Source organism: Rhinolophus ferrumequinum, chromosome 6, assembly GCF_004115265.2.
Source record: "Rhinolophus ferrumequinum isolate MPI-CBG mRhiFer1 chromosome 6, mRhiFer1_v1.p, whole genome shotgun sequence".
In the NCBI taxonomy this organism is placed as follows: domain Eukaryota; kingdom Metazoa; phylum Chordata; class Mammalia; order Chiroptera; family Rhinolophidae; genus Rhinolophus; species Rhinolophus ferrumequinum.
In genome coordinates, this window is record NC_046289.1 from 97,667,118 (window position 1) to 97,681,346 (window position 14,229).

The 14,229-nt window shown below is 43.3% G+C and overlaps 1 protein-coding gene across 2 annotated transcripts in view; it reads left to right on the forward strand.

Moving 5' to 3' along the window:
* BBS4 (Bardet-Biedl syndrome 4) overlaps positions 1-14,229 on the forward strand; it is a 41,528-nt gene that overhangs the window by 16,681 nt on the left and 10,618 nt on the right. For both annotated transcript variants that reach the window (XM_033107069.1, XM_033107068.1), the window contains 6 exons: positions 3,518-3,597; positions 5,861-5,924; positions 9,792-9,903; positions 10,844-10,916; positions 12,184-12,237; positions 13,949-14,076. In XM_033107069.1, coding sequence (XP_032962960.1) covers positions 3,518-3,597; positions 5,861-5,924; positions 9,792-9,903; positions 10,844-10,916; positions 12,184-12,237; positions 13,949-14,076 — 511 coding nt within the window. The remainder of the gene's footprint in view (positions 1-3,517; positions 3,598-5,860; positions 5,925-9,791; positions 9,904-10,843; positions 10,917-12,183; positions 12,238-13,948; positions 14,077-14,229) is intronic.

Genomic DNA, 14,229 nt, shown 5'->3' on the forward strand with positions numbered 1-14,229 from the left:
GGAGCTGTGTGGGAGGGAGGTCTTTCTTACAACCAGCTGACGGGCATCATCTGTCTTCATCTCAACAGTGGCCTGACCTCCGTGGTCATATAAGCTCCTAAAGTATAGCACTGGAGATGACCACCTACCTGGCTCTGCTGTAAAAGAGAAGAGGCTCTGCTTTGTATTTCCAGGAGTATGCTTTTTAGAGGATGTTTCAAATAAGTAATTCTCATAAAACTTGTGAAAGCATATAAGAACCAGTATTCCTGTTTGTTGCGGGAATTCAAGTGAGCAATGATTTGGAGTATAAGAAATTCAACTGATACGTTTACAGGTAAAATTCTATCTATAAATTCAGGATTCATAGACTCAAGGGATGTCTAAGGTATCCAGAATTCCCTCCTCTTTGAAAATAACCGATAATAATAATGACAAAATAACAGCAACAACAGCTAACATTTCTTTAGGATTTACTATATGCCAGACACTATTTGAATATCCTTCTCCCTCTCCTTTTCCCCTCCCCTGACCCCTTCTCCTCCCACTCTCCTTATATATATTCATCCAATCTTCACAACTTCGTGAGGATGAGTGTTTTATTCCCAGGCCCTCCTGTTCAAAGGTGTAACCCCCTGCCTGAATGCCCTGTCCCTCTTTCTTGCTTTATTTTTCTCCATAGAAAACTATCACTCATACATATATAAAACGTATTTTCATGTATCCTTTCTGCTAGCACTCTCCCACCTACCTATTTGCCACTCCCAACCAATTATAATCTTCCTGAAAGCAGGGGGTCAGTTTTATACATTTTTGTATCCCCGGTGCCAGTACCTGGCACATGGTCGGTCCTCGGAATATTTGTTGAATGAATGAATGAGTCTATTTTATAGACAAGGAAAACTGTAAATTTCCCAAGATCACAGTTACTAATAGGACAGTTATGGGCCACTGAGATCATTTCTTTGATGGAGCTAACGTGCTTTTAGACAGACTATATTATATCTCCAGGAATATAAAATGACCTTTAAGCACTTGGATTTGGTGGTGTCTTCCCTTCTAATGCCTAGGGCTCCATTTCATGAGCCTCTGGGCTCTTGAGTTTCCTTACAAATTCAACATTTTTTTCTTCATTTTTCACCCAGGGAACATACAAAATGATTCATCCTTTTGTTAAGATTTTGATAATAGGCAAGGCCCCAATTTACATTTTATAAATTTTGTCTCTTAGGCTGTAGAAGCAGTGATACTTAGTGATATTGTAAACTCAAAGGGTTTAGTGCCTCCTTCTCTTTCACTCTCCCTTTAGAGCAGGAGTGTCCAAACTTTTTTCAACCTTTTTCACCAAAGGCCATATTCGGTAAAATACACAAACAGCCAGGCCACTCACTCGAGGTGAAGTACGTATTGCCTCACCTGGTTTATGTAAGTAAACGAAATATATTTTTGGAATTTGCTGCAGGCCAATTAACAATGGATCATGGGCCGCAGTTGGCCCACAGGCCACAGTTTGGACACCCCTGCTTTAGAGCATAGGTGACAGAGTGGTAGGCCATACAACTGAGACTTGGTCCAAGAAGACCCAGTAAGCCCCTAGGCCCAGAACTGTTTATTACAGTGTATTTCTTTACCCACTTTATACGCGCGCGCGCGCACACACACACACACCCATCTTTAAACTTGGTTATTTGTGTGGCCTTTAGTAGGAAATTTAATTCTGGAAGTGGTTAGGCAGAACGTTAATGGCTAAGATCTGATGATTGATGGGGCTTGGGGGAAGAGAAGAAGAAAACTAAAGTCATTGAAGACTCTCAAATACACCCTTGTTGACTAGAAGAAGGGTAGTTCCACTCAGAATGTGGTTAATTGGAAGATGAATCAGTTGCTTAAAATTTTATCTTTGTTTTTCTTCTGGCATATAAAATCTTATCCATGATTTCATCTTACAAATTCCATTAATATTCCCTATTCTTGGGAAGGAGTAAGCAGCATCACTTCTTAATTTTTGTTTTCTAGCAACATTGACTCTGGGTCACAATAAGCTTTTTTCCTTCCTGTCATATTATGGACATGTAGGTTTTCTGTTGATGTATCTTCTAAAGTTCTGGAGCAGAATGATTACAAATGATTATAAATCATTTTTCTCTCTTCCCCTGCTGTACCCTTCCTTTATATTACATTTTTAAAAATCAGGGAATATCTTAAACATGTATTAAAGTGCATTTAAAAAATACAAACACCCATGTACTACTCACTGGCCATATTTAATAAATAAAAACACTTAGCCGTGTATACTTCTGAGCTGTTTTTTTTTTTTTGAGAAAGCATTAAAGAGTTGATGTCTCCTTATCTTTTCCTAATCCCATTCCTCCCTCTCCCTTCCTTGAGGTCACCGCTGTCCTGAGGTTGGTGTGAATCCTTCTCCTTATTCCTACAGAAAAGTAATTTCTTAATGAATTTTTACCTATATTTTAAACTGTTGAATTCAAAGGGCAAGTAATTTATTTTATGGTTTCTTTATCACAAATCATTTTCAGTGACTCAAATAGATTTTTTTCCCCCTCCTGGGCAGCAGTTGTCACATTTGAGCTATTGCAAAGACTGTGTCTAACTTTATAAATAAAATATTTTTCATCCTCTGGTCAGCTATGACGTTAACTATGTTATATTTTTTGTTACTACCATTCCTGAAATATCCTTTAGAAAGTCTTCATATTTAGCTTTTGTGACCAAGGGGAGAGAGAAAGAGGAGGAGAGACAAAGAATGATTTTATTTTTCTAAGGCCAAGTTATCATTTGAAAAACTGACATTATAAGCTACAAAAAGTGAAGGCAGCATATATTTAACATGTAATAGTAGGACAGGTATCTTAAAGTTTAATACTCTATACATTTTTGATGTGCTGCATTCTTATGATCAGCAGCATGAAGAGTTTAATGTGGGGCCGGCCCGGTGGCTCAGGTGGTAGGAGCTCCATGCTCCTAACTCTGAAGGCTGCCAGTTCGATTCCCACATGGGCCAGTGGGCTCTCAACCACAAGGTTGCCAGTTCAACTCTTCAAGTCCCGTAAGGGATGGTGGGCTCCGCCCCCTGCAACTAAGATTGAACACGGCACCTTGAGCTGAGCTGCCTCCCGGATGGCTCAGTTGGTTGGAGTGCGTCCTCTCAACCACAAGGTTGCTGGTTCGACTCCCACAAGGGATGGTGGGTTGCGCCCCCTGCAACTAACAACGGCAACTGGACCTGGTGCTGAGCTGCGCCCTCCACAACTAAGACTGAAAGGACAACAACTTGAAGCTGAACAGTACCCTCCACAACTAAGATTGAAAGGACAACAACTTGACTTGGAAAAAAGTCCTGGAAGTACACACTGTTCCCCAATAAAGTCCTGTTCCCCTTCCCCAATAAAATCTTTAAAAAAAAGAAGTTTAATATGATAATACAATGTGCTTGTGGTTAGTTTAGACATGAGGACAGTGGTAATGGAGAAACGTAACAATGACTGTGCTGTTTGTTTTGTCACACTATGCTGCCCAGCTCCAGAGTTTCCTATTTTGGAGAAGCAGAACTGGTTGATACATCTTCACTATATCCGGAAGGATTATGAAGCATGCAAGGTGAGAGATGGTAATGATAGAGAAAATGAGAGGCTGACTTTGGTTAGGAAACTAACTGAGTGTCACACATAGTTTGTGACAGCTTATATCTCACTAGTAATGTATGAAGTATATTTCCTCACACTTTGTGTATTTGTTAGCTTTTGCTATGATAATGCTGCTTAACAAACAACCTCAAAATTTTAGTGGCCTCCAATAACAGACATTTATTTATTGCTCATGGGCCTTCATATTGGCTGTGGGTGGCTGGGTTTGAATACAGGTTGTGGGTCACGTTCAAGTATGTTCCATATGTCTTGTCATTTCAAAACCAGGCTGAAGGGGCAGCCAGTCCCTGGGACTTAGTCTCATAGTGGATGGCAGGTGTTCCAACACAGCATCGTGTTTCACTTTTTGATCTCTGGATAGGTGAAAAATGGTATTTTATTTCATAGTTAGTTCTCTTGTTATGTAAGCTTGAATATCATTTGTATATTTAAAAACCATGTGTATTTCCTTTTCGCTAAACTGTTCGTGTCTTTGTAACATACTGTATGTTACATACATGCTGGCAGACAGTATTAACAAGCAAACTGTATTCTTGGTATTTTTCGGCACGCAGAGCTTTGTAATGTCTCTAAGGTGGTAGTTTTTAATGTATACCTGTGGCTTGTATACCCATGGCAGTGCACAGAACTAGCAATGTTTAGTGGCAGTCTGAATCTTGAAAGATTTCTGTGTTTCCTTCTCTGGTATTACCCTCTCCTTGTTTCCTTTTTCCTTCTTTGAGTACTTCCTCTGTTTCCTTTTTTTGGCTTCTCTTCCTCTGCTTATTTCTTCAGAATTGGGTCTGTTCCTACGTACTGTCTTTGACCCCTTTCTCTGCACACACTTCCTCCTGTCTCCAGATGAATCTGGTACCTGCTGAATGCTTTTCAAATTCACAGGCATTTCAAGCTCATCTTTTCTGTAGCTGAATTGATCTGCTTCCTTCCAAACCCATTTCTTCTTCCTGTTCCCTGTCTCAGGGATAGGTGCCATCATTCACCCAGCTGTCTGTGCCAGCGTTCCCTGGCTCACTTGCCCTAATGTAATATATATAATCATCAAGTTCTGGAGATCTTGGTCTATCTCTTGAAATCGTCCTCTCTTCATGCCTTAGTTAGTCCCCTTCATTTTAATTTAAATTACCACAAGAGTTCTTATACTAACCTTGCCTCTAATCTTGCCTCCTTTCCATCTATTTCAACAGAGCTCCACAAATGATTTTTCTATATAGCAAATAGAATCAGGTTACTAGTATTTTCCCATTGCTCTCAGCCTTTTTAGCGTGGCATGCGAAGCCACGCTAAAAGTTCTCTCTGACTTTTCAGGCCCCTAGCTTCTCCCGCACCCCCAGCCCACACAGACTTGAGACTGCCTACTCTGGAGAGCTTTCCCTGATTCTCCAAGTTCGAATCAGGTGCCTGTCCTCTGAGTAGGGTTTCCAGGCAGGAATTCCCTCCCATTCTTGGGAATTTTTTTTTCACTTTTCTGTTCCCAAATCCCGAGAAAAGTTGGTTGGAAAATCGGGAAAATTTGCTCCTTGAACCCAGGTGGTTGGTAGTATCGGCTGTCACTTTGTGGAAACGATTCATCGTGGAGAACAGAAAACAGTTTATATCTCGGGATTCGGGAACAGGAAAGTGAAAAAAATTCCTGAGACCGGGTGGGAATTCCTGCCCGGAAACCCTACCTCTGAGCTCCCATAGCACCCTGGGAGGGCTTAGCCTGTCAGTATAGAAAAGGTAGAGCCTGTTTCTTGCTTATTAGAGAGCCCCTAGCCTCTACAGTGGTGCTTGGAGGTGTTTTCAGATTTTTCTCAGCTTGCCATGTAGAATCTAGGGAAGTTAGAGTCTAGGGGCTGGCAAACTTTTTCTGTAAGAGGCCAGATGGTAAATATTGTAGGTTTTGCAGGTTACATGCAGTCTCTTTCTCATAGTTTTAACATTCTCTTATTTCTTACAACCCTTTAAAAATATGAAAACCACTTTCAGCTTGACAGCTGCACAAAAATAGGCTGTGTGGGTTGGATTTGGCCTGTGGGCCGTAGTTCGCCAATCCCTGTTCTACAATAAGTGATCATAACAAGATAGTTGAGATTAAAAATAGTTCTGAATGAATTACTTTATTAGTAATGATTAGTATCCTGGATTTTGTACATCTGCTCCTTGTCATGTCTACCTTTTCTTAAAAACACTTGACATTTAACCACTCCTCAGAAGTATTTTTCTTTCTCTTTCAGGCAGTTATCAAAGAACAGCTTCAGGAGACCCAGGGGCTATGTGAATATGCTATCTATGTCCAAGGTAAGTAAGACATATTTCTCCTCTTCTTGCTAGAGGAATGCACATTTTCCCTAGGTTCTGGAAAAAGAGCAGACAGCTTACGAAATACTTAAATTCAAGAGGTGTTCCATAGAAGTCTTATTCAGTATTGTTTTTTTTTTGAAACTGGAACATAATTCTTTTGCTAGATTTGATCTCAGAAATGACTGGTTTTGTTAAAAAAATATGCTACCATCCTTCACCCCTTTTCTAGTTTCCGGTGAGTGTTTTTCAGAATGATGTTAGGATCCCTACCTCAGTTTCAGGTCCAGAAGAAGCTTTTGAAAGGGTTCCTTGTACTCAGGTTAAAAGAGATGAGGAAAGGCTTGACGACTTTTAGTAAGGTGAGTCAGGATGAAGGGAAGAAGCCTAGCAGTATAAAGGATAAAGCAGAGAATAAATTAATCAGGAACCAAATATAGGAACCACTGCCTTACGTTTTTTACTTTCTAGTGCCAAAAGTAGCATCCTGTTTTCAGGAACTTTCTTTTTGACTTTCTGGTATGACTTTTAGGTAGTATAAATGCATTGTTTTGTCTACCATTCATTGCATTTATTGTCTTCAGATTAATATGTAATTTTCTGACATAATTGGTAAGATACTGACACATCTAGGACATCATGGCAAAAAAAGGTGCTCTTTTATTCTCAATTACCACAATTACCACAAGTTCCAGACTTTCAGTGCATCATAATACTTAAGCGTGGAAGTTCTCCTGAAAACTTAGGCCTGGAAATAATTATTGATTCTGATTGGCTGCGTACTGAAAAACAAGTCTGAAATATTACTTTCACTGCATTTTTTTTGCCAGAATCTCCTTGTTGGACATGGGGTATTGATTGCACTTGCTCATTTGGGCGTACTCTCTGAAAAGTATCAGATGGAAGTGAATTATGATAAATAGAGCATCTGATGGGGAAGCCTAAGAATGTTCCTATTAAGAGTTTGTGGGATAATTTGCATGGCACCTGATTATCTGCGTGGTGGATGCTGGGAGGAAAGGAGTTAGATAGGTTTGAGACACCTTATTATAATAGGTTTTAGCTTGGCCGCGCCTCAGCGCTGGGCCCTCCACGGCCCCTGCGGTGGTTGCTCCTGATGCTGCAAACACTCGCTTCCCGCGTCCACTTCCTACGGAGGCCGCTGAGCTGGCTCGCACCGCAGAGCTAACCGGCCAGAGCGCTGGCGGCAAACGGCCGGAGAGGGGCGCACCCTGCAGGGCTGCACGCCAGGGGCTGGTGCGGACAAGCGGGGCCGCCACGGGCCCGGGCGATGGCGGGCGGTGCCAGTGGGCGCTGGGCGGCAGGCAGATGGGGCGCCGGGGACCCCCGTTGCAGTCGTCTCTTCCCCCTGTCCCGGTGCACCGCGGCCCCTGCAGCCCCGGTCGTCTTCGCCCGCCTGAAGAGCCCGGGCGAGGAGCTGTTCAAAAACGGGCAGTTCGCCTAGGGGGCGCCAAAGCACGCACTCGGTGGTGATGGCGCCGCTGGAGCCGCGGGAGTGAAGTGCGGACGATCTAAGGAAACTGCACCCGCTGCATTCAAGATTGTAACAGGGCTCTGGAACTTCGTCCATTCTCAGGCAAGCGACGAGCAATGGCCAGGAAACTTTAGAGCAGTGTAGAAAGCTTATGTGGATTATAAGAGAGTGTTGCAAATAGACTGCAGACTCCAGACCGCAGATGGCGGTATTACAGAATAACAAGAATTTTAATGGGTCTGGATGGACCACGCTGGCGGGAGGAGCTGCCGCCCATTCCTTCTGCGCCCACTGCCGTGCAATGGTGAGCTTGGCGGCTTGCAGCAGAGATGCCCACAGACCGACCAAATAGAAGACTTCTGCAGCTATCACGAAGGCATCACAGATGAAAAAATGTTTAAAACCCTTCAAGTAGGAGGCAGTCGTTGTGTAAAGGAGAAAAACTGTAAAGATGCCCTTAGCAGATAAGGGAACGCTAAAGATTACTGATAAGGAATGTGCTGTGCACACAGCTTGAAGCTGTGCGGGTTTGAAGAGGCCAAGCAGTGCTGTGATCAGGCTCTTTATAAAGGCAGGTAGCTGGAATGTGAAAGCCTGGGTGGCTCTTGCTCATGAAGGACCCAAGAATTATCAGAAAAACTTAACTGATTTCAGTAGTTCTCCTACTAGACTCAACTATTATTGAGGCAAAGATGGAAATGAAAGAAGTAACCAGATTCCTTAATATTAAGGATAATACAGCACAATTCAACAAAGAAAAGGGAGAAGGAAGGTTGAGATTCAAGAGGTGAAGGCCATGAAGAGCCTGAGAGGACCTCAGAGGAGGTCTCCATTGGCTGCCTTGCTTCTGAGAGGGGGGGCACAAACTACGGGCCACCAGAATACTACGAAAAACTGGCGATCGCTGAGCCTGACTAATGCAGGGAAGGGGCACGAAGACTAGTGTCATTCTGGGTGGCAGGCGGGGTCTCTGGTCCCACTCCCCACATAAGAACGCAGGATAGGGTGAGGCCAAAAAGGAAGACCCACGGAGCCATAGGTGGAGTCACACAACCATACTCTCACTGGCGGCTGGGCTGGAGACACAGGAAGCAGGAGCCACACCATCCACAACCTGCTGTCCACTTCTCTGACACCCAACCCCACTTACTAACTGCAATCTGCGCTTGCTAGCTCAGCCACCATCTTCTTGCTAGCCCCCATTTTCTGCTAGCGCAGCCACAGCAGTTATATTAGTGCCCAGTGGCTCACTGGTTACAGCTGACGGCCAACTAGCCACAGCTGATGGCCATCCAATCACAGTTGATGGCCGTTTACTACCTGAGTGATCACCTTTCCACATGAGGCCGAGAGCCTGGAAACTGCATTCCTGGCTCTGTCCCCACAACTAGTTTTACAGAAGGGGGAGGTTGGATTCCAAGCTTGCTGCCTGCAAGCTGCCAGACACAGAACTCGGGCAGGTGTTAATCTGTCACATGGAACAGACCATCCGTCCATCCCATTCGGCGGAGATTCCACTGTAATGGTCATTCCGGTAATTACACCTATGACAAATTAGCCACGGGCTGTACCTTACAAAAGTTAAAGGTAAACCTGGCCCTAATCTGCTTCCGCATACCAAGAAGTTTTCCGTGGAAACAAGAAACACACATAAACCCTAGCCCGGGATGGAGGGATGTCTCTCTTCCACTAGTGATTAGAGACCACCACACTATTTTCTTACTCTCTGCTAAATAAACTTCCACTTGAAACCCTGTATCGGCTCATGATTGAATTTTTTCCTATATGAAGCCAAGAACCTTCTTAGCCCAGGGCTTGAGTCCCCACTCTGGGAATTTCGGCATCATAACAATACCTGTGACATAGTGAGGTTATAAACGCTGTCCGTACCGGGAAAGAGAAAGGAGCCCAAGCACACCTTTCCCCATCACTGAACCAAAATATTTGCCAATGTCGTTGGGTAACAGACTGAAGGGTATATATTCCTTCTCATTCAGTCTCTGAAGAGTAATCTTATTGCCAAATATTTAAATGTCTTCTCACCCTCTTTTAAGCCTGACCATATTTTTTCCCTTAATATAAAAGGGAAAGCGAAGAACTCATATTGAAAGTTCTTTTGTTAACTGAGTCAAAGTAAAGGTATTTCTTACAATAAAACATTCAGATCTCAAAAAACAAAAAGCTTTTAGCTTATCAACAACTTTGCTACTCATTTCAAGCCATCTGAAGTCATATCTGATTGTAGTAAAGATAAAATTATCCAAATAATTTCTTTGATATGATTTTCCACCTTCCTCTTCAATTTTTCTGATACCAGGCTCCACGCTCCTCAGAACATGATTTGCTTTTCTGTGTTTTCTATTTCTTGGCAGCATTGATACTTCGCCTGGAAGGAAATATCCGAGAATCCCTGGAACTCTTTCAGACGTGTGCTGTCCTCAGCCCGCAGAACGCTGATAACCTCAAGCAGGTGGCCAGATCTCTGTGAGTACTGGGGCGTGGTGGCCCGGGGCTGCCTGGGGAACACGAGAGCTGTGTATGGTGCGTTCTCGGCCTGAGCAGCCTGACACACACAGGGCGGCAGCTTCATAGGTGGAGGGGGCTTCACTCTGAAGAGTGTGGATTAATTTAGAAATTGGACAAAATGAGATAACTTGTAAAAAAGAGCTGAACGTTTCAGACACTGTATATTCTAGCTTGACAGGGGAAGACTGATACTGTATCATATAAATAGTGACATCTTGTGCCCGCCCTCAGTCCCCTGATCTTATTGGCAGTCCATGGAGTTTTTCTCATCCAACACCGAGCATCATGCCCGACACACAGTAGGTTTTTAGTGTTTGCTGAGTGAATGCCCTGAAGGCTCCTGGATCTGAGCAGCCTCCAAAGTCTTTCGAAGCTGTTAGGTACACTCATAGCTTTACTACTCCAGAGTAGTAACGTGCTCCGTGGGGTTCCCATCCCCACTGCGTTACCTACATTGTCATTTATTCCTGTACTGTCTGCATAGAGCCCGGTTTCCTGTCTCTCCAGAACCATGATCCAATGTCAAGGAAAGAGACAAGGTTTGGAGGGTAGGGCACGTCCCTAATAGAGGACGGTGATAAATGATGGCAGCTCTTGCTTAGCATGGTATATGATTTAGCTTCTTTTTTTTGGTCTACATTTGTAGTATACTGTGGAAAATAAATCACAGAACGCTTTCACTAAAATTGGTGTGGAATGGGACCAAGCCGCTGGAACTGCTACCAGTACAGTCCCTGCCGAGAGAGCTTCTGCTGTTGGATACAGCAGCCTCACTGGCCAAATCGCAGGCTTCCAGAATTCTCTGCTAGATGGAATATGAGTCAAATGTGGGACCAGGGGGGTTAATCTTATAAAAGCGTTGAGTTAATAGTTATAGGAAATGTATTTTCTTCCACAGATTTCTTCTGGGAAAACATAAAGCTGCCACTGAAGTTTATAATGAAGCTGCTAAACTTAACCAGAAAGATTGGGTAAGGAGGGAAAGTTAAGTTCTCTGTTATTAGTAACATGCTGACGGTTCCACTCATCCATCATAGGGCTGGCTTTTGTTCTTACTGAATTCTTACATGCCAAAAATGTCTATTTTATCCTCACACTTGATCGATTTGGCTGGGGGTAAGATCAAAACTCCTGTTTCCACTTAACTTAGGCGGCACTGCTATGTGGTTTTCTGGCGGTGAGTGTTGCCGAGGAGCCGGCTGTTACCAGTCCGATTCCTGCTGACAGCCCCACTTCCCCTCTAGACGTGTTCGCCTTTCTCTAAAGCTACCTTAAATAAAGGGAGACTTAAAAAAGGAAATTCAAGAGATTCTGTAGAACTTCAGATCAGGAAATCCAGGTTGCAGTGAACTTGAACTGGAAAGCTGTCAGCAAACAAGGTAGTAGCTACTCTGCATTTGTTTCATTTCTTTCTTTCTGTAGATCAGCGGTTGGCAAGTGTTTTTTGTAAAGGGCCAGTTAGTAAATATTTTAAGCTTTGTGGCTTCATGTAGTCTGTTGCAGCTACTGAACTCTGAAGTTCTAGTGTGAAAGAACCATAGCCAATACCAGTACAACTTTATTTACCAGAAAAGGCAGAAGACGGATGTAGTCTGTGGGCCTTAGTTTGCTGATCTGCTGTCTGCATCTGCAGCCTGACTCCAGTTACGTATATTCCATCATAGTGCCCTCTAGAAGGCGCTGTCAGTCCCCAAGTCACATCACCTTGTGAATTCCTAGATTTCTGGGAAAAGGATCTGATTGACATATAACAGGGGTGCCAAAAAAATGTATACACATGACTTGTATTTATCTGTTGTTATTGGTATATATTGAGTATTACAATTTTAATATAGGTTTTTCCTTTCTTAAAATGTGTATACATTTTTTTGGCGCCCTCTGTATATTCTTAGGGTGGGGCAGGGGCTGTGGGTAGTCTCTTCTGAGAAGAGGGCACCAAGAATGTGAGCAGTGGGCAGCTCTTAGAGTGAAAAGGGATGGGGGTATGCTGGGTATGTACCCCAAGCTACCACGTAGACTCAGGAGCATGTGTTTCTTCTGCTTTTATCTCATAATCTGTGGGGTTTTAATGAAGGAATCCCTCTTGTAAAATTAAATGAGTATGAAATCTAGTAAACTAACTGAAGTGCACATGTTTTAAAGTTTAAACTCCTGAACAGTAACAATATCTAGATGCCTGTTGTTTCACCGACAGGGTGGAATTCACACCTAAGCTGTTTTCCTTTCTTTTGTGTGTAGGAGATCTGTCATAACCTAGGAGTTTGCTACATTTATCTGAAACAGTTCAACAAGGTAACTTACAGAAATGCCGTGGCAGTTGAGTGGTTGACTGGGGATTTCAATCATTTTGTATATTCTTAGTGCTTGCAGACATCTTTGGAAGTGAAAATTGAAAGTGCCATATACATTTATCCCCATTTTTATTCTCATTTGTCATTATCCATCTGTTTTTTTCCTGCTTTTAACAAGAAAATGAAAAATTCTAGAAATATCATGGAGGAATAGCAATCTATTTGCTTTTCTCCTCTCTTCTTTTTCTCCTTTCTCAGTTTAATTTTCCAGTATAGGAACAAATGTTCTGTAAAACTTAGATATCAAAAAAGTGGACCCTTCAGTCTTAAAAGTGTAATCATGACCATGTGAATTCTCTTCTGCTCTGACAGTGACTGATTTTAGTTTTTAAGGTCGTTGGAAATTTACTTTGAAAGTTCTAAGTGTATCTGATTCCTGAGAGTTTCAGTGTTGAAGGTTATTTCATGTGAGAATGTATATTTCATTGTGATGAAGCTGTAGGCTGTAAGGCCCTCAGATCAGATAAAGCGTTGGAGCTTCCCTGGTACTCAGAGAAAAACGTGTATGAAGATGTCTTCATTGCGGCACGGGCTGAATTCCTGAGTGGTATGACTGTTCCCACAGTGGGGCTGGGTAGAGTCCCCTTCACAGGCGTCCACTTAGTGGTTGTGAAGTTTTCTTTTCTCCCATGCCGACAGCACTGAGAATCTGAGTTGGTTAATACCCATTTGACAATATTTAATCTATATCAGTTTGCAAACTGATGCAACCTAATATGTCCCTCGGGTGTGAAAAAAAATTTGTACATCAACAGTTAAGGTGTGAGAGTAACTTTTTCTCCTGTAAGATATATAATAAATAAAATATATAAATAAAAATATACATGTGTCATGGGTCCCTTAGGTTTCCTGGGCAGATCTACAGTGTTCTGTACTTGGTTAAGAGGAGGTTTTTCTCTCCAGAGGCTAGTCCGAGCCAAGCACATTTCTGTTACCGGGATTATTCTGAGTGGAGAGTAGGATTGGTCTTTGGTCAAATCGGCCCCGAGGAGGAGAATTATATTGAGATTTTACTGTAAGGCTAACAGCAAATGCAGTATTTGACATTTATGTAAATACCTGTTGAATCAGTGAATGACTAAACAAAGCCCGTTCAGGCATCTATGAGGAAGGATAACGGCTCCCACAGAGCCGGGAGTTTGTTTTGTTGGCTCCAAGACACCTATGTAGCATCTAGAACAACAGGCACTCGATGAATGCATGTTGAGTGAATAAATGAGAGCAGTCCATTCATTCATTTAGCAGAACATTGGTGAGGAAAATGTAGTCCACCTGAGGCAGGCTGTGCAGCTGGGCAGCGGCGCAGCTGATGTCAGGTTCAGGGCAGAACCGAGCACTGTGCTGTGAGGTCCCTTTTGACTTGAAGAGTGTGAGCCATGGCTCTGGTTATCGAGGAGTGAAAGACACTCAGACAGTCTTATCGTCTTGTATAAACTCTTCCAAGGGGCTCCGCAGGCAGATACCCCTGCTGTCAGCTGTCCTGTCAGCAAGTACGGTTGGGACATGTTTTGGTTTGGGGGCAGTGCGGGCTGTTTGCTGGAACGTGATGTTCCCACGTTAGTACAGCAGGAGCTCTGCTTGCACTGTGGCCATATAGAGCCACTGGCCTTCGTGGCAGTGACCTGGTTCTCTTTCCTTCCACACCCTGTTAGGCACAGGAGCAGCTGCAGAGCGCACTGCACCTTAACAGGCACGACCTGACCTACGTGATGCTGGGGAGGGTCCACCTGCTAGAGGGAGACGTGGACAAGGCCATCGAGGTCTACAGGAAAGCAGTGGAGTAAGTGCATGCTTCCTGTCGGGCAAGGAGAGGCTGAAAATAACGGGATAGATATATGAACTCCCGAGGTTAAGAATATGTGTGACTGGTACTGTGTGAGTTAAAGGTTAGCTAAGGTTATGAGCTCCCGGTGGCGGAAATAAGGAAGGCTTG